The sequence below is a fragment of the Athene noctua genome, chromosome Z (assembly GCF_965140245.1).
Source record: "Athene noctua chromosome Z, bAthNoc1.hap1.1, whole genome shotgun sequence".
Lineage (NCBI taxonomy): Eukaryota > Metazoa > Chordata > Aves > Strigiformes > Strigidae > Athene > Athene noctua.
The window spans coordinates 52,758,512-52,779,676 of NC_134077.1; the positions used below are offsets into that span (position 1 = coordinate 52,758,512).

At 42.0% G+C, this 21,165-nt stretch overlaps 1 protein-coding gene across 1 annotated transcript; it reads left to right on the top strand.

Annotated features, from left to right (window-relative positions):
- Positions 1-16,218: 16,218 nt before the first annotated feature.
- LOC141973712 (cryptic protein-like) lies at positions 16,219-20,475 on the top strand. Its single transcript, XM_074932559.1, has 6 exons — positions 16,219-16,331; positions 16,859-16,908; positions 17,023-17,196; positions 18,084-18,198; positions 18,292-18,401; positions 20,351-20,475. Exons 1-6 carry the CDS (start codon positions 16,219-16,221, stop codon positions 20,473-20,475), a joined length of 687 nt encoding a protein of 228 aa, XP_074788660.1.
- Positions 20,476-21,165: the final 690 nt, after the last annotated feature.

Here is a 21,165-nt window from a genome sequence, read left to right on the forward strand (position 1 = left end):
TCTAAACTTCTAACCGAACATCATCCCTCGTTTCTCCTGACAGCTTCTGTTGGTTTTCATTATTATTTCATCCTACATGATTTCATTCGTTATCATGTGGGTTCAGAAGAAAGTTCAGAGCCTTTTTATTTTCACAATTTGTCATGTCCTGGTACAGTGAATAAAAAACAGAGCTGTGCTGACTCCAGCTACATGTTGACCTGTAACTGTCCCAGCTCTCACAGCTGAGGCATCATATTTGGCTTTGCCCAAAAACATTGTCTAATACAACTCCAGAGCCAGATGCAGCCCCAACACAAAGAGGGCACAACCTTGGCCATCTTAGTCATGCACAGCAATTACATGATAGAACTGCATGGTTTTAACTGCTGTGTTGCACTACAGTTTATCCCCCTCCATCTCCCCACATCTGCATATGGGAATCAGAAGAAAGAACTGGCAGCAATGCCAAACCTAAGGGCACCAAAAAACCCCCTTCCTGGAAGTCTGTCCCTGGATGTGACCTGGCCTTTTGTTATTTCTGCAGGTTCACTGTGATTGCAACACGCTGCTTGCATCAAAGCCCTTCACTTCCACCATGAATATGAACAGATTGACATGGTATTGCTAGCTGTTAATGAGAGAATACCTTCTGTCTGCATTAGTAGTTCTACCAGGAAAAAAATTAAACAAATTAAAATCGGCTCAAATAAGAGCCGATTAGTTGCAGTTAGCTTCTTACATTAAATGTAAGCCCACAGTCTGAGCAACGGTATCCTACCTCCTTTCCACCTCTGATTTCTGCAGCCATTCAGCAAATCAGTTAACTCAAATGCAGTAGTTGAAAAACAAAACCAAGCTCATTATGGAAATAATTGCAGTCAGTGCAGTGCCCTTTGCTGCCTTATGTCCCATATTCTGATTTCAAAATGAGCTTAGAACTTATTTTTGGCTTTATGCTGCACCCAGTTCTCACTTCTTAGGCCACAGCAGATTTTTTAGCCACCCAGTGTGAATGTGAGAGTAAATAGTTAGAAAGTGCTTTACAACCAAATGAAAGGCAAAGGTTGCATTGGGGACCCTGCAGAGAACAGGAGAGGTTAGGTTGGATTTTTGCTGCAGAAACAGTAAGAACCTTCTTTCATTCTCTGTTCAGAAAAGAAAAAAAAATACGCCACCTGATAACAGTTATTTTCTACCAGTTTCTTTGGCAGTGTTTACACAGTAGCAAGCAGACATGGGCCAATGAAAGGATCAATAATAAGAATTAAAGCTAAGGATATTAAAATTGCCATAATTACATTTCAGGCAGAGCTGGGCAGAAAATTGATTCCCTGTCCTGCAAATGTTGAGATGTAAAACGTATTCTTACTTTGCATCAGGACAAAGCCAAAGCTTTTCTTTCTTTTTTTTTTTAAATAATCTGCAAGGCACAAAAGACAAGAGGAAGATAGAAACAGATGAACAGAGATGGGCTTCGAAACAGCTAATAAACTTTTGGCTAGGACGGTAAAATTAGATTTTTGTGAAAACCCAAGTCCATTCCTTAGGCTAAATCAGAAAAACTAGGAATTCAAACCTAAGTCTCACAAATCCCATCTGAGAGCTACAACTGTCAAGTTATTTCCCTTTTTTAAATGTGAGTCCCTACTCCTGAACAATACTCTGTCAAAACAATACATTTCCACAGGATCTCATTTGGACATCAAGCCTTTTCCAACTTGTTAACATTTCCAACCAGCCATAGTTACAGGACTGCATCCCCATTGTCAGACTTGCAGAATGGTTGCCTGAGGCTACCTCTGTGCAAACCCAGAAATTCAACCTGGCATAAAGACAGAGCATTTTAATTTTTTTTTCTTTACATTCAAAGGTAAGTCTTCTTTTTGCTAAATGGATGCTTGGGACTGGACATAGTTTCTGACAGAGTAAAACCTTAACACAGAGTAAGTTATACTGACAGTAGGACTCTGCTTTTAAAACAATATAGCCAACCCTTTATTTGAATTTTTGACAACAGACCATTTTTTTATGTGGTTGTGATTTTTCTGTCCTTTACTCCCTACTAGAGGTTCAATTTCCCTTTCAGGAGCAATAACAACTTACAATATTCCCATTTCCTCTTCTCCTTCCTCCAGTCTCCACAGCAGGGTACACCTTCCTCTCAGACATGCTGCTCCAGTGTTTGGGAGGCTATGCTGTAAACAAGATGGGAGAAAGTGATCAGACTGAAAAACAAGGTCTGCTGCAAAATCTTTTATGCATCTACCTCCCTTTTTTTGGTACAAATTTACAGGCAGGACTCTACAAGATAGAAAGTTAAGCTGGAACAGAAACCAGGAGGTTGTAGCTCATAGTTTCACTGATCTCTAGGATGAAGTTGTTTCATGCTTAGGCTGACCACTCCTTTACAGGCAATGTAAAGCTCACATTCAATCCCCATTGTCCCACAGTAGCACCACACCAGCAAATTCAGCTTCTCAGAACTGTACTGAAGCCCCATGGTAAAAACAAGCCAGCAGCATTAATGTCACACACGCTAGCATTGCCCTGTGTGGTCTGAGCACCACTTACCTAAAAGAGACAAATGAACCATATCCAGTGTATGTAACAGTATTGCATACAGCCTACAGGTCTTGTCACCTTGGTTTCTTAAGGCTACCTTTTGTGGGGTATACATTATTTTCCATTTTATTTCTATGCATCACTAAAGTGCTCCTTGTGATTTGTTGGTTGTAATTTCTTCATCATACAACTTTTATTACTTAATATTGCAACATGGGTGCTAAGAATTTTCTAGACAGTCTTTCTGAGATGGCAATCTATGCACAAGGCGTCTTCTCAGTTGAAGAAGAAGGGAGGTATGCAAAGTCTGTAGAGCAGCAGAAAATCCCTTTGGCAGAACTCTCTAATATCAAATCCCCCAAAATATTTTTTTGAGAATGCTTGGTATTCTGTCTTGTTAATGTAAATAGACCTAAAAGTCTCCTGTTAGCAGGAAAGCGACAGAGTGGATGCGGCACGGCTCATTGAAATGGCTCTTTCATATAAAATGAGATATTGTTCTGGCTTTTTGATCTGCAGAAGTTTATAGATGCTTACCCAAAGCTCCTAATGAAGAGTTAGACTGGCATATCACTGATTATGTAACTGAGAACTGTCACTTGTCCCTACCTGGCCATGGTCCTCTGCATAGTCTACAGGACAGCAAGCACAGGCATGCACCAACATCTGCCTTCCCATGCACAAGCCTATGGAAGGCAGAAGCAGGGAACCTCCAGGACAGATTCACAGAATTACAGAATCATCTAGGCTGGAAAAGACCTTGAAGAACACCTAGTCCCACCATTAGCTTTACACTGACAGTTCCCAACTACACCATAGCCCTACACACTGGGTCAACCAGACTCTTAAACACCTCCAGGGATGGGGACACCACCACCTGCCTGGGCAGACCATTCCAATGCCTAACAACTCCTTCTGGAAAGAAATGCTTCCTAATATCCAGTCTAAACCTTCCCTGGTGCAACTTGAGGCCATTACCTCTTGCCTTATTGTTTGTTACTTGGTTAAAGAGACTCATCCCCAGCTCTCTGCAACCTCCTTTCAGGGAGCTGTAGAGGGCAATGAGGTCTCCCCTCAGCCTCCTCTTCTCCAGACTAAACACCCCCAGTTCCCTCAGCCGCTCCCCGTTCGACCTGTGCTCCAGACCCTGCACCAGCTTCGTTGCCCTTCTCTGGACACGCTCGAGTCATTCAATGTCCTTTTTGTAGTGAGGGGCCCAAAACTGAACACAGGAATCGAGGGGCGGCTTCCCCATTGCCCAGTACAGGGGTCAGATCCCTTCCCTGTCCCTGCTGGCCACGCTATTGCTGACACAAGCCAGGATGCCATTGGCCTTCTTGGCCACCTGGGCACACTGCTGGCTTCTGTTCAGCCGGCTGTCAATCAGCACCCCCAGGTCCCTCTCTGACTGGCAGCTCTCCAGCCACTCCTCCCCAAGCCTGTAGCGCTGCTGGGGGTTGTTGTGGCCCAAGGGCAGCCCCCGGCATTTGGCCTTATGGAAACTCCTCCAGTTGGCCTCAGCCCAGTATAGTTGGCCTTAGCCCAGAACTGGGGTGAGGGGTACATACTGCTGCATTAAATTGTTAGCACTGGGACAAGTTTGAGAGAGAGAGAGAGAATAGAAAGGTGCAATGACAGAGAAATAAAAACAACCAGGCTAAAGATCAGTCTTATCAAACAGTGGAAGTAGTTGGTAGATCAGTGCTTTGAAAAGCTGTTATTCATCTCCCCTTTTCTCCTTCATTACCTTAAAAACATGAAGCTAACCATTACATACCTAGTGATCTATAAGCTTTACGAAGCAGAGACATTCTTACTTGTCAATATTTGGTTGCACTTATGCCATTGAGTCCTAGACATCAGTGAGGTCCTGGCTGACAGCCACTAAATTGGGCAGCAGTAATGCCCAGCAAAAATATAAAATGCAAACTGTATCACTTGGCAAGAGGTTAGCCTCAGGACATTCTGGTGAACCTTCAGCCACGGGGATAAATTCCTGCCAATCCGCCAGCTCAATCAGTGCAGAAAGAGGTAAAAAAGCAAAATGATCCCGGACATAGTTCTTTTCCTCCTTTGAATAATTGGAGGAAAGCTAACTTACTTTGATACTTTGTGTGTGCAAGAAGACAAAGACTAGCCTCCGATCCCGCATAGGGCTAAAGGAAAGGGACAGGCAATCCCTGCAGGGGGGCGAATGCAGTTCCACAGAACTCCAGCCAATGCCTACAGAGTTTCCGTAGTGGTGTGGCTTCACCTCAAAAGATATGTATGGAGTTATTTGTGGTATTTTTAGGGAAAACACAAGCTAACTGAAGTTCTCTCACAGTAAAATCACAGTGAAGACAAGACACAGAAAAATTATCGTGACATAGTCATTCAAGGTCAGGCATGCATACATGAGCATTGGCTCAGATTGCTATCTGGGGGTTAAAATATGTCTCAGAAAGCAGTGCTAGACTAAATATTCTTTAATGTAGCCCTTTCTTTAGTTTTCAGATTAACTTGCCAGATATTTTGCAGTAGGTTATAGGTGGCAGACATAATTTTGGTAAGATCATATAAGACATGTGCATGCAAGTACAGATTTAACACTGTGGGCTCGGTAGGCATGGGTGCTTCAGTGATATTAGCCCCAGATGCACAAGCATTCTCCCCAGCTAATACAGCACTTCTATAGATCAGAGGATATATCATGACAACATGGTTCCTTCACCTAGAACAGAGACTATGTTCCTCTCCTACAAGCATTTCTGGTTTTATTCTTGTGAACAGAATCTGTTCTCTTGAATAGATTTAACCTGTTACAAAAACATACATAGCCAGAGAAAGGTCTGTGGAAGAAATTTTATACCATTAGAGAAACATCAATACAATTTACTAAAAGAATAAAGCATTTTTTTCTTGTCAATTTTTATGTGTGGAAATGAAGGGCAGTTTTCCAAATGATAAACTGTCACAGGGCCCTGGAAATCTGTGCCCCTGTAAAAACAGGAAGATTTAGCAGAGAAAATGGTAAATTATCACCTAAAGACAAAGTTTATAAGTGTTCCCAGAGCATCCATTAAGCACCGGTTGAAATGAATTAAGCTAGGCCAAGTTTCACCATAAGTGTTAAACACATACTCATCTCAAGCTGTAAAGTTGTCCCAGTTGCGCAAATATTTTCTCTGCTGTCATTGCCTGGGATTAAGTTTACTGCTCACTAGAATTCCCTAACTATTTATTTTTCATCTTTAGCCAAACAAAACTGCATTAACAAAATGCGCGCACACCATGCTCTCATTTCAGGCCTCTGTCTCTTGGAGACTCAGGACATAGTGGTAATCTATTAAACTGGTTCAATCTCTTTTTTTATCCCTAAAGGTGGCTACAAGCAAACACTACTGAAAAATCACCATATCTACAGAAGTTTAGTTTTCTTCTTCAGTCATTCAGGTGCGCTACATTCAGAGGAGCTGAGCACACAGGCAAAGGTTTCAAGGTTTCACTGAAATACAGTTATATCAATACAACTTTTTTGCAAGGCTGCCCTCTATGTTTGATCTGTAAAAGACTCAAATTTAAATGCAATCATTGAAAACTTGAATATTTTCTCTGCTGTGAATGATGGCCTGAACAATTTGGGCAGCACAACTGAGGAGGCAGAAGTCTGTGGGAGGAAAAGCAAGGCAGGAACCTCATAAAAATCAGTTTTTCTGCCCCCCCCCCCCCAAAAAAAAAAAAAAAGACATGTGCAATTGTGCACAAATATACATATGTATATTGCAGGGTGAAACCAGATCTGGCATCCTGTCTCATGCCCTTCATAGTCCTATTGTCAAGTAAAATTTTGGTTTCTATCATTTTACATTCCTAGCTTCCAGAAATACCTCCTCAGAACGTTTGATGTTAGAGCAATCACAGCATTAATATATCTATTCAGAATGTGCCCATGTTAGGTGACTCAGACTATCTCTACCCTTTTATCTTCAAGGGAATTAACTGAATTGCCATAACTGCTGGTTTCTGTAGTAGAATACCCATCCTACTCATGCCAGTGTTCCGTTGTTCCCAACCTGCAGAGTAACCAGAAAATTGGGTTTTTCCAATGCATCTCTCCAGTCTCAACAAACAAATCCCATCAAGAGTTTGTCATAATTAGATATGTCACTCGTAACAGTTTATTCTCCTACCATATAGCCATGCTTTAAAGAAAGAGAAAGTTTTACTATTTGCAGACACTTAGTAACAGAGTATGGAACTACAGCTGTCACTTCTCCTTAAATTTGTAATCACTCTTCCCAAACCAAAAGGGAAAAATTATGTCAGAAGGCTAATCCCCAAATCCAGCATGTGTTGAGATATGCCCTGTCCCTAAGAGCATGACTCTTATCTGTGCAGATGCCACTGTTGCTTTTTCTTTCCTTCACGTTAATTCCACTGCCAGTGCAGAGCCATTTAGCACACTGGAATGAAGCACTGATGAAAGAGAGACAGCTCCTTTCCTTCTGTAGCCCCATGTTCAAACCAACTGCTTAAAATAACCCTTATACTCCAGACTTCACTCATGGCAAGTTTGTTCTTTACCATGGGATTTTTGTATTCTCAGAAGCAGTTCACAGGCTGTCCCTAACACCCACAGGCTAGCAACTTTCAAAACCAACCTTTGAGATGGCAATCCATTCTGAGTGCCTGGATGAAGATATTAAAATTTGGCCTCTGTTGACAAATACAGCTTTCCTAAACATCATTACATATGTATCAGTCCTGGTATACAGATGTGGTTTAGAAACACTGACCTATGCAGCTCCAGTTCAATTCACGTGGTTCCCCAGTTAGTAAAGAGCAGAAATGAAACCACTGTAATGGCGTAAGTTCAGCTTCCACACACTCCTTGCAGAAAAACAACAGGGAACACAAGCCATCTGCAAACAGTGGCACAGGCAGCACATTTTGAACTGTTGGTCCAGGGCCAAGCTGGCACCCAGGGATGACACAAGGGACAAGAGCCCTCAAGTGAAGCAGTAGACTGGAGATAAAAGGAAGGCCTGGACCGCTGACAGCAGTATAAATTATGATATAGTGTTTTGTTACTATTTTAATTTGTACTAACATTTAACTGCTATTATCATAGACTAAAATAACTACTGCACCTCTCATTTTTGCCTGCCATCCCTGGTGCCTACAAGGATAACTCTCCAGAAGTGTCAGACCTGTTCCTTACACATATCTCATCACCAGTACCCAGTTTTGCAAAACGACTTTTATAAATACATGCAAGCTGCTTTCTACTTTGTATTTGAAACACTGAATTCAAGGAGGGGAAGAAAAAGAAGGATGAAGCAAGACGGTATGATTTAGGATGATCTAATAGCTCATAACACCTGAAAAGATGTCTTGCCCACCTCCTTTCTTCAATGCCTGGCTTCCAGCCACACATTCCCTCACCCTCCCATGTGTCAGCTCCAGTACTTGCTGGACTTCTTGCCGAGATGCTTCAGTTCTAAAAGCCAGAAAACTAGCCCAGGAAAAAAAGGTAAATAGGTTTATTCCAGGTTAACAAATAGATTCAGCTCCTTAAGAGGCCCAATGCCACTAAAGCCACTGCAAATCTCAGTATATGCTTGACTTGGAAATTAGCCTTCTAACACTGGCTCAGCTTTAACATGTAGCTTCATCTTAAAGAAATGCCAGCATAATTGGTTAGTTTGAATGTCAAAAGCGAGATTTGTGCAGGGGTTTCCATTCATGGCTGCCTGGGATATGCATCCCCATCCCTGAATTAGGCTGTGGGATCACCACTTCTTCTGGGACTCCTTCAAGGCTGCTACGAAATTCCTGTTTTGTATAATGCCACACAACCCCAGAAGGCTTTCTGAGGTCATATCCTACTGCAGCACTGTTAGCAACAAGCTAAGCCACGCTGCAATTCTTCCGAATGAAAGCAGCAGGGGTGGGAGGCGAAACACCTAACAGTTATTCAACCTTTGAATTGCTTCTGTCTTTACTGCTAGGGTGGATCACCTGATTGACTGAAAATTTCATTCTGGTTTCAGCTGACAGCACCAAACAAGACTAATGAGCCCAGACAAAATATGCCATTAAACATAAGCAATTGTGTCTTGTGTATGTAAAAGCCAGATTTTTCAGATAGATGCCTAAGGTAACTTTGCCAGATAAATATATCTTAAGTGCATGAATGCACTAATACAGTGTCCCCAAATGGCCCTTTAGTGAGACAGCACAAGATTTGGTAAGCTTTATGCTGCCAAAAAGAACCTATTCTTAAACTTTAAATGTTGATACAGCTTTCAGAATGGTGGACAAGACAGAGACACACAGCTGACAGCATGTGGAAGAGAAGTGTGTTCAGCCAAAAATGTGGTAGAGCTCAGCACTACTAATTCTACAAAAACACCTTCTGGCTCTCTGCAGAGCCTGGGGTTGTTAAAAGCATCATATTTTCAAACTTCAGAATAAATAATTCTGCAAAGCTCCCTTTTCCTCAGTACTTCCTTTTCTTCAGTAACATACTAAAACTTATTTTATTTGAAAAAAAAGAAGAAAATAAGAAAAGTCTAGGTCTTGCTGTCTCTTGGTGTTCATGTAGATCAAGAACCTTTCCCTAGAAGGAATATAACTAGGATCTTGTTATCACTTCCCCTGTGTACTGGCAGATTTTTTCTGCCATACACAAAAGACATAAACCACATTCATTTTCATTACAAAACCCATTCATTACCATATTGATTTTTTTCATCATGTTTAATGACTAGCCATTAGACTCAATAGAAGGAAAAACTACAGGATGCTCTTTTATGAGTCTGGTTTTATTCCATTAAAAACTAACCTTCATCTGTATGCTGTTAGGGAGATATGGGATGACTCCTCTACTTCTCTGTATTAGTCAGTAGTAATAGGAGGAGAGCATGGAAGGTGGCCTCATTATCATGGATATATTGGTGTGGTTTATTTCCTAGAGAGGGGAACACCAGTTTAAATTCATGAACTGAAATCTATTTACAAATTCCACAGTCAATCAGGTATAAATCAACTCTGCTACGGGAATGGGCTGACCATCACACAGCCATAGCTTCTGCCAGCACTAGTGCTCATGTGGCAAACAACATCAGGGAACTCATGCAGCTTGAAAACTAACCTCTTCTTTTTGCCAGCTGAGTTTTCATTCAGATAAACTCCCTGATTCAGCTCACTCATAGTTGTACAAACAGTAATGGCAGCATGAGGGACACAGTATGAACAAATATCCCATGGTATAAGACAGAAGGGCATCCATCCTTTCAGCAACAGCAGTCATTTATCCTGCTTACGTTGTTCAGTGGACCTTTGGCATTAGTTAAACTGCTGCCAGTCACTTTACGGATTGTCTTATTTTCCTGCTTCTTACTTCTTCAAGTCAGTTAGTGGCCCGTTCCAAATAAACCAATGTAAACCATTCTTAACCTGGAGTGAAAAAAGCTGCTTGGGGCATTTATACTGCTCATTTCACAGAATCACAGAATCATTCAGGTTGGAAAAGGCTGTTGGGATCATTGAGACCAACCATCAGCCCTATTCTACAAAGTTCTCCCCTACGCCATATCCCCCAACATCTCATCTAAATGACCCTTAAACACATCCAGCGATGGTGACTCCACCACCTCCCTGAGCAGCCTGTTCCACTGTCTGACCACTCTTTCTGTGAAAATTTTTTCCTAATGTCCAGTCTGAACCTCCTCTGTTGCAGTTTAAAGCCATTCCCTCTTGTTCTATCACTAATTACCTGTGAGAAGAGACCAGCACCAACCTCTCTACAATGTCCTTTCAGGTAGCTGTAGAGAGGATTGAGGTCTCTCCTCAGCCTTCTCCTCCTCAAGCTAAACAGTCCCAGCTCCTTCAATCGCTCCTCATAGGATTTGTTCTTCAGCCTCTTCAGCAGCTTCATTACTCCCCTATGCACTCGCTCCAGCACCTCGAGATCTCTCTCGTATTGAGGTGCCCAAAACTGGACACAACACTCCAGGTGTGGCCTCACCAGTGCAGAGCACAGGGGGACTGTCACCTCCCTACTTCTGCTGGTCACCCTATTTCTAATACAAGCCAGGATGCCGTTGGCTTTCTTGGCCACCCGGGCACACTGCTGGCTCATGTTCAGCTGCTTGTCAATGAGAACCCCCAGATCCTTCTCTCCCAGGCAGCTCCAGCCACACCTCCCCAAGCCTGTAGCCATGCAGGGGGTTGTTGTGGCCCAAGTGCAGGACCTGGCACTTGGCCTTGTTGAAGCTCATCCCGTTGACGTTGGCCCACGGATCCAATCTATCCAAGTCTCTCTGTAGAGCCTTCCTATCCTCATGCAGATCGACACTCCCGCTTAACTTGGTGTCAACTGTAAAGTTACTGATGACACACTCTATGTCCTTATCAAGATTATCAATACAGATGTTGAACAGAAATGGTCCCAACACCGAGCCCTGAGGAACACCACTTGTGACTGGCTGCCAGCTGGATTTAACCCCACTGACCACCACTCTCTGGGACCGTCCAGCCAGCCAGTGCTTGACCCAGCAGACCATTCACTCATCCAGGCCATGGGCAGCAAGTTTTTCTATGAGAATTCTATGGGGAACTGTGTTGAATGCTTTTCAAAAATCCAGGTAGACAATATCCACAGCCTTTCCCTCATCCAATAGTTGGGTCATCTTGTCATAGAAGGAGATTAGGTTTGTCAGGCAGGACCTGCCTTTCATAACCCCATGCTGACTGGGCCTGATCCCCTGGTTGTCCATTATATGACTCGTAATGGCACTTGAGATGACCTGCTCCATGACCTTCCCTGGCACTGAGGTCAGACTGACAGGTCTATAGTTTCCCAGATCCTCCTTTCTGCTTCTCTTGTAGATGGGTGTCACATTTGCCACCCTCCAGTCCAGTGGGACCTCCCCAGTCAGCCATGACTTCAGGTAAATCATGGACAGCAGCCTGGCGAGCACATCTGCCAACTCTTTCAGCACCCTTGGGTGTCACCCATCTGGTCCCACAGACTTGTGTGCATACAAGTGGTGCAGCAGGTCTCTGACCACCTCCTCTTCATCTGTGCTGACCTCAGTCTGCTTCCCCTCCCCATCTCCCAGCTCATGGGGCTGGGTGTGCAAGGAACAGCCAGTTCCACTGCTAAAGACTGAGGCAAAGTAGGCGTTGGGCACCTCAGCCTTTTTCTCATCCTTAGTTACCATGTTTCCCTCTGCACCCAGTAAAGGAGGGAGATTCTCCCTAATCGTCCTTTTGTTGTTAATGAATTTATAGAAACATTTTTTATTATCTTTAACAGCTGTAGCCAGGTTGAGCTCTGGCTGTGCTTTGGCTCTCCTGATGTTCTCCCTGCATAGCTTCACTACATCTTTATAGTCTTCATGAGAGACCTGCCCCTCTTCCACAGGTCATAGATTCTCCTTTTGATCTCGAGATCCAGCCAAAGGTCCCTGTTTAGCCAGGCCGTCTCCTTCCCCACCTGCTTGTTCTCCGGCACACAGGCACAGCCTGCTCCTGTGCCTTTAAGACTTCTCTCCTGAAGTATGTCCAGCCTTCCTGGGCTCCCATATCCTTCAGGGCAGCCTCACAAGGGATTTTGTCAATCGGTCTTTTGAACAAGTCAGAGTTTGCTCTCTGGAAGTCCAAGGTGGCAGTTTTACTAACCCCTCTCTTTGTTTCTCCAAGGATGGAAAACTCAACCATCTCACGGTCACTGCACCCTAGACAGCCTCCAACCTTTACCTCCCCCACCAGCTCTTCCCTGTTCACAACAAGCAGTTCCAGGAGGCACCTTCCCTGCTCGGCTCACTCACCAGCTGTGTGAGGAAGTTATCCTCCACACACTCCAGGAACCTCCTGGACTGTTCCCTCTCTGCTGTGCTTGATCCCAGCAGACACCCAGGAGGTTAAAGTCCCCACAAGAACAACAGCAAGTGACCGCGAGATTTCTCCCAACTGTTTACAGAAAGCTTCATCCACCTCACTGCTTTGGCTGGGGGGTCTATAGCAGACTCCCACAGCAAGATCCGCTTTATTGCCCCTTAACCTACTCCAAACACTCTCAACCCCGTTATCACTGTACTTGATTTCTGAGCTCTCACAGCATTCTCTAACATACAGGGCCACTCCACTGCCTCTCCTTCCCTGTCTGTCCCTCCTGAAGAGCTTGTAGCCATCGATTGCAGCACTCCAGTCGTGTGAGGCATCCCACCACGTTTCTGTGATAGCTACTATGTCATAGTTCTCATGCTGCATCATGGCCTCAAGCTCCCCCTGTTTGTTGCTCATACTGCGTGCATTGGTATAGATGCACTTGAGATGAGCTAATGAATCCAACACCTTTTTGTGAGTGTGGGCCCCATTCCCTACCAGATCCTTCTCAGGTGCTTTCATGATTTCTAAACATCTTTCCCTTTTCTCAAGTCAAATGGCAGAGGGAGAGCCCTCATTAGTCCACCATCCTTCAAGCCTTGATATGCTTCCCTTGAGCTTATTCCTAACAGGCCCAGTTATCTCCCTCTCCCCCCTCACATCTAGTTTAAAACTCTCAAAAATACTGAGTATTTACGCAGGAACATGTAAAACTCTAATATAACAAAACCCAGCACATATTATCCACACAATACTTTCAGTGTAGTGGTTCACTTGCACATTGGGAAAAAGTTCCAAAAGACAGTCTGCAGACCCACAGTTCCCTGGATCAGCACAAGAGGGGTTATGTGAACTAATTAAGTAACACCATGTTTTCCGGCCAGCCTTATCCATACATGTTATTTGACCTGCTGTCGGAACTAACAGCACTGAAGGCCCCTAACTAATGGTTAACCATCTCCTATGTACACAGAGCTTGCCTGAAATGCTCAGGACCAGCTCTTTGGCTGGGTCCAATATTATCTTACTTGAAGCTGATAAAGGGGGCACATCTACCCTTACTGTAGCTCCTCACAAATCCCTGGGCAGAAGCAATCACTTTCTGGCAGATTCTGTCAACAACAAACAGCAACGCTTTTCCACAGTGTCACACCAATCTCACCTCCATAGGGGAGTCAGGCAACAGCAGCATCCAAGCAATTTACCTTGTCCCCATTCCTATGTGTGCCTTGCTGGTGAGGCTGTAGGGAGAACGAAGGAAGAAACAAGATATCACAGTGAGAAATGTTTACCAACTGCTTTACAGTTCCCTAGGTCGTTAACTCTTGCAGTTACAGGGATGGTTTCTGATCTTAAACAAAGGGCACAGGGTGTGAAAATTGATCAATATTTCTTTACCAGCATTCTCATTTTGAAAGTTACCTCCAGTGTAATGTTGGGAATCTGATACCCAGAAGAGCTCTCCAGGAGAATTATACTGACACTGTGTTTAGTAAAAAAAGCAGTGTGATGTTCCTGTGTTTACTTATGTCTGTTTATTTTTTCTGCCTTCGATCTATGGAAAGGGGAAAACCAACAAACTAGATGCTAAATGACAGCATTTCAGCAATCTGAATATTGTAACTTAAAGTGATACTATTGTTAGACCAAAATGAAAATTATTTTGTTCCTAATAAAGTAACAAAAGCCAGCAAACAAATATAACTCAGCTGTTCTTTTTAAACTCAAAATACTAACCCTGTTATACTGCTATAGAACTCAAATGAAAGCAAGAGGAGTTGTTTGGATTGTATTTTCCACAAGCAAACATTTTCATATGTTGATAAAAAAAAAAATACATGTTTTGTGAATACATGCAAAAATGACATCTCTTTCATTTTGTGTGAAGCATCTTACAATCCTAATTCAGAATAGCATCTGTTGTCACAACAGTGCTTGAACACATGTGATAGGTTTTAAACAGGTACCTGAACCTTAACATATGTTTAATTCAGAAGTTCTTGTGAATCACAGTATAATAGTGAAAGTAATCTGTCTCTTCAAATTATTATTTAAGATATGAAAACCAAAATATCTTCCTGGATGTTGTGATTTTTATTATAATTTTCTTTCTGTTAAATATTAAATAAAAACACCTACAAGTGTTAGCATATAAATTTTTCTAGTGCTGATTTAGCTGAATTACATCACAGACTCACTATTCCAAAAGACATGGTACATCAGTACTAGTCTGGAACAAGCATAGCTTCATCTAATTCAGTTTAAATTAATAACACACATAAAGCACACCACGAAACAAGTTAACACAAAACTAAAGGAGTTAGCCTACATCTACAAGAAAATGGTTGAGCTCACATCAGTTGGAGTCAACAGCTGTACCAGGATTGGTAATGCCTTATCCACTAAGATTGATGCAGCCCAGCAGAGCACTCTCTGAGAGCATTCCCTGCAGAAACAGCTGTTTCACATCTCCAGCCATGCACTTCTATCCTCTTGTTGAAGATCAGTGTCCCCACAGGAGATATGAAAGAGCATGTCCTCAGAACACTCTCCATCTGCTGAATTCAGTGCCAAGCAGGTTGACTTAATTCACACAGCTCTCTTTGTAAATTAACCCAGCTTTTGTACCAAATTGGGTGAGGGGTGTTCTAGATTCTGAACCATTAGTTTAGATGGGGCAAAGTTGACAAGTGTCAGACGCAGGGAGTTACAAACAAGAGATGACAATGTCCTTTAGCCGGTACAGCCATTTCTTTGGTCAACGTCTGACCCATATGTCTGATGTGATCATATATCTAGCCAAGGTGCAATTTGTACTAGCTTGATTTGCACTGGCATAGTGAAAGCATCTCTCTTCCACATGCCACCCCACCCCCCACCAAAACAAAGCTGTATTGCTGCAGTTTCCTGTTACAATTTAGGTAAAGGTCATGTGCAGTCAGGGCTGGGTTCAGCAGAGCAATTTCAGAAAAGACTACGCAGAGCTGCTTTTTTGCCACTGTGCAGATATTTTTGCTGATGCTGTCAAGCCATAGTGAAGTTGTGTGTTGTCCTAGCCCATCTCAGCACATGTGGTAAATTAAATCTAGGTGCCTGCTGATAATGTATGGATGAAGACTAGGAATACTCACTAATATAATTTTACTAATAGTAAAAAAGTTTCAAAATCTGTTTCAGGAGTTTATTAACAGTTTTTGTGAGGCAGTAAACCTCTGTCACAAACCTTATACTACTTTCTCCACCTTTGGTAGAAATCAAGAACCTTATACTGCTTTCTGTAGCACTTTTGGAAGGCTCTAAAGGTTATCTGTGCTGCAAAATGGTACAATTTCATAAAATAGAGCCCCCTGTGGAAAACTCTGGTAGAAACAAGTCATGTCGGTAGAGTTGAGGCTTTTTAACCATTGTTATATACCTGTTGCAGTTCTGCAGAACAGTAGATTCTTCCCCACTCAGTATGTGGTGGTACAAGGTCTTTTATGTTAAGAAAGAACTTGGAATTGAGATCTTTCAGGTTTGGGCTTTTCTGTGGTCGTGGGCCCTTAAATTTCCCCCCAGCAGTAGGTGCCTCCACTTTGCTCCACCCTCCAGCTGTGCATGAAAATCGGGGGCAGGCCAGTGAGTCCTAGCTTCCAGAGAATGGTCTCTGCCTGCCAGGACCTTAGCGAGGGCTTAGCAAGCGGTACAACTGGGAACTATGTCTTGTCGACGTTGTTATAAACTGGCCAGAAAGAGAAAAGTTGCATCTGTTCTCCTTTCTCCTCTTGTTGCTGTGTATGGTGTGAAGACTGCTGCATGCAACAGCCTTCAGTGAGGGGCTTCGGATCTCTTCCTTCTGCTCAAGTCTTCCTGGAGGATCTCACTGGTATTTCGGACTGCAGAAAAATGTACTGGGGAAATCACGTTAGGTAAGGCTGCCTGAGCTGCCACGGACCTACTCTAGCCAAGGATGCCTTTCTTTTTTAGCAGTGTCTTTTTTGGTTGATAATCAGGCTAGGAAGCAGAAAGGAACAAATGTACCTGGAACTGCGGGTGAAGCGAAGGTTGTTACTGCTTTTGTAACTACTGGCAATCTTGTGATAAAGAAACGTAAAGAAAGAGACTATTTTGACTGGTAGTCAGCCAGTAAATATGTAGAACCCGTAGCTTTCTGGAAGCAAACCTAATCTGTATGTCCCTGTTCTTCGTCCGCCCGCTCACCCCCCACCCCAATTTTTAAGATTAATTTGACATTATTGATGTGTTAATTCGAGTTACTGCTGGTATAAAATATTTATCGTTTATATTATAAAGTGGTTGATAAAGCTTTGGAAAAATTCCTTCCCTCCCCACTCCCGCATCTTCGTTTTGGTGTTTGTGTATTACTAGCACAAATTTGTTTCAGCTCCTTGGTTTGGTTTTTTGTTGGGTTTTTTTTGTTTTGTTTTTTTTTTAGAATTCTTTTCACTGTGACTCTAGTGTGGCAGGCTGCTCGTCTAGAAAAAGGTGTGGAAAATTTCGTGTTTCTCCCCACCCTCCTGTGTTGCTTTTGTAAATTTACAGTATGCATTCCTTCATTACAAGCTACCCTTCTCTTCCATATTTGCACTTCTTGTCAAGGCCGTGAAAAAGCGTATGAAGAAGATGTGAAAAGTCTCAACGCCACAGCACAAAAGCAGCAGCCCAAGAACGAAGGGACTATTATAAATGCCCTCAGTGACATGAATCAGAGTTACGAAAGCAGAAAGCAACAGAATTCCAGGGCATTGGTACCTTTCACTGGGATTACAGAGAGTGGGTAACATTATTTAAACAGTGCTATAAAATTTCTTCTTAAAATATATCACAGTAATGCTTTGACTGTTGCCCTGTAAGATTCCAACTGTTTGGTTTTCTGTGGCCGCTCATTTAAATTATTCCCGTGATCGCTTTGGAAACGGTGATAAAAATTAAAGGCAGAACCAGGGATCTTTTAGATGCAAAAGGTAGTAACACAAAGCAGGGGAAGACAGCAGGTATTAAAACGGCGTTAATCCCTTGGATTTGCAAAATGTTTGTAAAATTCTGTTTTTTTTTTTTTTTAAATTAACTGTATTTCATGAACAAAAAAATATTTAAAATAAAGTTTGAGCTTTTTTAAAGCAACAGCATTAGCAGGAGAAAAAAACCCACACACAACAAGAAAAAAACTAAGCACAGACTTGTGTTTCCTCCCACATATATTAACATATATATTCTGGGAGTCTGAGAAAGGCTTGAGGGAGAGTTCCCCTTCCCTTTCAGAACTAAGCAACTCTTCCCAGTAACAAATCCTCCTTGCTTCAAAAATAAGCACCACTTCCCAGTGACAATGCTCTTTGTTGTTAGTGTGACTGAAACCTGTCTCCCATCAAAGTGAAATATTTCACTTGAATGTCATGCTGCTGCTGTGGCACTTGCTAGGTTTTGCTTCTTGACCGTCCTGTAATCCCTAGTAGTTTGCCTCTAATCCTTAACTAAACAAACTGGGCTTAACTGAACAAACACTCCTAACAGGCAGATAATTTTATTGTCTCTAAAGACAATAAAGCTAGATTCTTAAAATCCTTTGGCAACTGGAGAGATCGGAGAGAACAAGGGAGAAAAAGGGGAAGTTTGGAACCCTTGGGATGCTTTGTAACCTCTGTTATATTGTCTTGCAGGTAAAAAACTGAACAGACACTGCTGCCAAAATGGAGGGACTTGTATCCTAGGGGCTTTCTGTGCCTGTCTAAAGCATTTCACTGGCAGATACTGTGAATATGATGAGCGGCAAAGGTAAAAACCAGACAGAGTGAGCAAGCTGCTCTAGGTAGTTATTTTATGTGGTAGAATCGGGTACATACCAAATTTGTCCCTTGTCCTTGACAGCAATTGTGGCAGCATTGCCCACGGCGCCTGGGTGCTGAAGGGCTGTTGGCTGTGTCGGTGCGGCTATGGTACTCTGAACTGTCTCTCAGAAGTAATGCACGATAACTGCGGTAAGGAATGGTGTTAAATTCAACCATTTTTATCTTGTGGGTGACAATTGCCTTCTGCAAAAGTGGGGTACTGACTGTATGTGTGTGCTCTATTTAGGCCTCTGCAGTGGCCTGCCATGCTTCAGAGAATGCATTAATGAGACAGTAAATACTGCTGTTGCCTGTAAATATGACTCTGTTGCCTGTCACAAAAAATACTTTGAGATTTTTATAATCCTGTGCAGTAGGACATTTCAACCCATTTTAATTGAAAATTACAGGGATTAAATGCTTATCTATGCTGCAAAACCTGCACATGTCTATGACTTCCCATGTAACCAGGACAATTTTTACAAGCAACCTACATCCAAGCATACAAAAATATCCCTTAGATGAGGAAAGAGGAAGAAAATGTGGTGTAAACTGGTGTTACAGAAATATAAAGGAGTATTACACTAGAGAAGCAAGTACTTGCATAAGCTATTTAACATGTAAATGGGAGAAAACTAATCTGAACCTTACTTAAAGATCTGTATCTTAGACTTCGAAATATTCTTGTACAGAGTTCTAAGACTCAGCACTGTCCACAAAAGATGTGTAGCCATAGTCGTGATCAGTTGTGGAGTAGTAGAATCCAGTGTCATCAACAGCACTATATTTGTTTAAGTCAAGTCTATATATGTCAGACGGTGAATATCTCTGTATAAAGGTTTGAGTATATTTTGAATATGAACTAGCATAAAAACTTGAAGGATTGCTTTAAGGGTACTTATTTTCCATGGAGAACTGGCTACTGAGATCCTGACTATTTTCAGTACTCTGAGATGACTAATAAGTTATTTTCTCTCCAGTGGCAAAATTAGTGCAAAACATTATTGCTCTTCTTCATACATGATGTCTCAATTCCGTGCTGTGCTTTAATATACTTTACTTCAGTTGTGCCAACATCACTTGTTAGCAGGGTAAGAAAACAGATCTAAATAGCCTCAAGATTAGTTTGCACCCGAAGGAACTCCCAGCCTCTTCTCTCCTGATCTTATCTGAGTAGCAGTGCACTAAAGCCGTGACTCTGGAGTTATACCATCAACTCAGAAGCAAATACAGATTTCAAAATTTGAGCCTCTTGGGTCACCAGGGTATGCCCTACTGTGTGATAAAGCCATTAGTCCAAAAAAAAAAAGTGAAATGCAAGAGAAAGGTGACATTCCTGTCTTTGCAACCACAGACCGAAAAAAAACCCAACCCACCAACAAAAAAAAACCCACCAAACAAAACCACGAAGCCTACCAGGACCAAAAAGCCACCACCAAAACCACTTTTGTGTTGACAAAGTGTGGCACCCAGCTTGCTTTTTTAAATCTTGAGAAGCGTTAAATGCTCAAGTTCCCTTGGGTGTTCACCTTTGATCAGCCCTATTGTTTCCCATTACAGGAACAAAACATGTGTCATGCCTCCCCATGCTCAGTAAAAACAGTCTACTACTTCCTACTCTTGAGTAAGCTTAACAGAGGCAATAAAGGTGACAGTGGAGAATCATCTGCTCATCCTCTGAGCAGGGACTCAGCTTTCATATGCTTTAGAGTATGACTTTCTGCTTGTGATAATAAATGAAGCCCCTTCTTGTTAAAGGAAGGGTTAAAAGGCTACATGCTGGTTTGAGTGCATACCTCCTGTGAAGATCTTGATCTTGCTTTTGCTTGGTATTTACTTTTGCTTATTCTGAGATTAATGCCTGCAAGAGCTGATAAGTGCTATCAGTTCCTCCTCAAACGATCACTGATGGAACATCTATTCACATCTCTCCCTTGAGAATAGCCTCTTTGATTGGCTTTAACAGCTGATACCTTTAACTTAAGTACCTGTGAGATGTCCGAGGAGGTTTGAAGTATGTTGAAAATCCTTATGTGTTAAAATTTACATATTTTATTCATTAACCATTTTCTGGATTTTTTGTTTGTTTGTTTGTTTAGAATTGAAATCAGGACAGGAGGCAATGACCAGACTACATTCTAATGGTATACGATTACAGCAAACCGTGTTTCTATTTGTTTGCCTGTTCACCATCCTCATGGAGCTCTGCTGCTGGCAGTTGTGAAACTGGACTAAGGGAAATATTTTAGGATTGATGTAACCCTCACGATGAGTCATGCAAATGTTCTGTGAGCTACAGAAGACACTTCTACCTACATGTTGGAGGCAGATTAATATGTATTAGTTAATGCTGAAATGCTTGGATTATTATAAATTCAGATTCTATGAATGTGAAGTATTTATTATATTATTATTTTATAACTACTATCAATGTCTGATTCTAACAGTTCTTTAGTTCTAAAATATTTTTCTTCCAGTGGAAGCAAAAACCCCCCAACGTTCTATGTCTTAAGTGTTGTAAATTATCATAATTTCCTTTGTACACAGTACAACTATTTTAACAAATAAAGCAGATTTCATCTTAGAAGAGCTTTTATGTTTGGCTTTATTTAAACCTGACAATTCTTATTTATCATTTGTCATTGTACCCGGTAACAAAACAGTAGAAAAGGGCAGGGTACAAAAAACAATTTGAAATTTGAAGAGATAAGGAGAGTTTTAAGGGTAAGTGTATTTCAAACCCTGATATAGGGAAGAACTCTAAAAATTAGTCTTTAATTTTTTAATTACTATTTCCTATAGCTAAATTGTATGTATGCATAGTCTTAGGCAGGAAGCACATGTTTCTTAAGAACATATAGCTGATAGTTGTCTTTTAGGGGTTTATTTTGTATCACATCCTAGAAGTATGAGC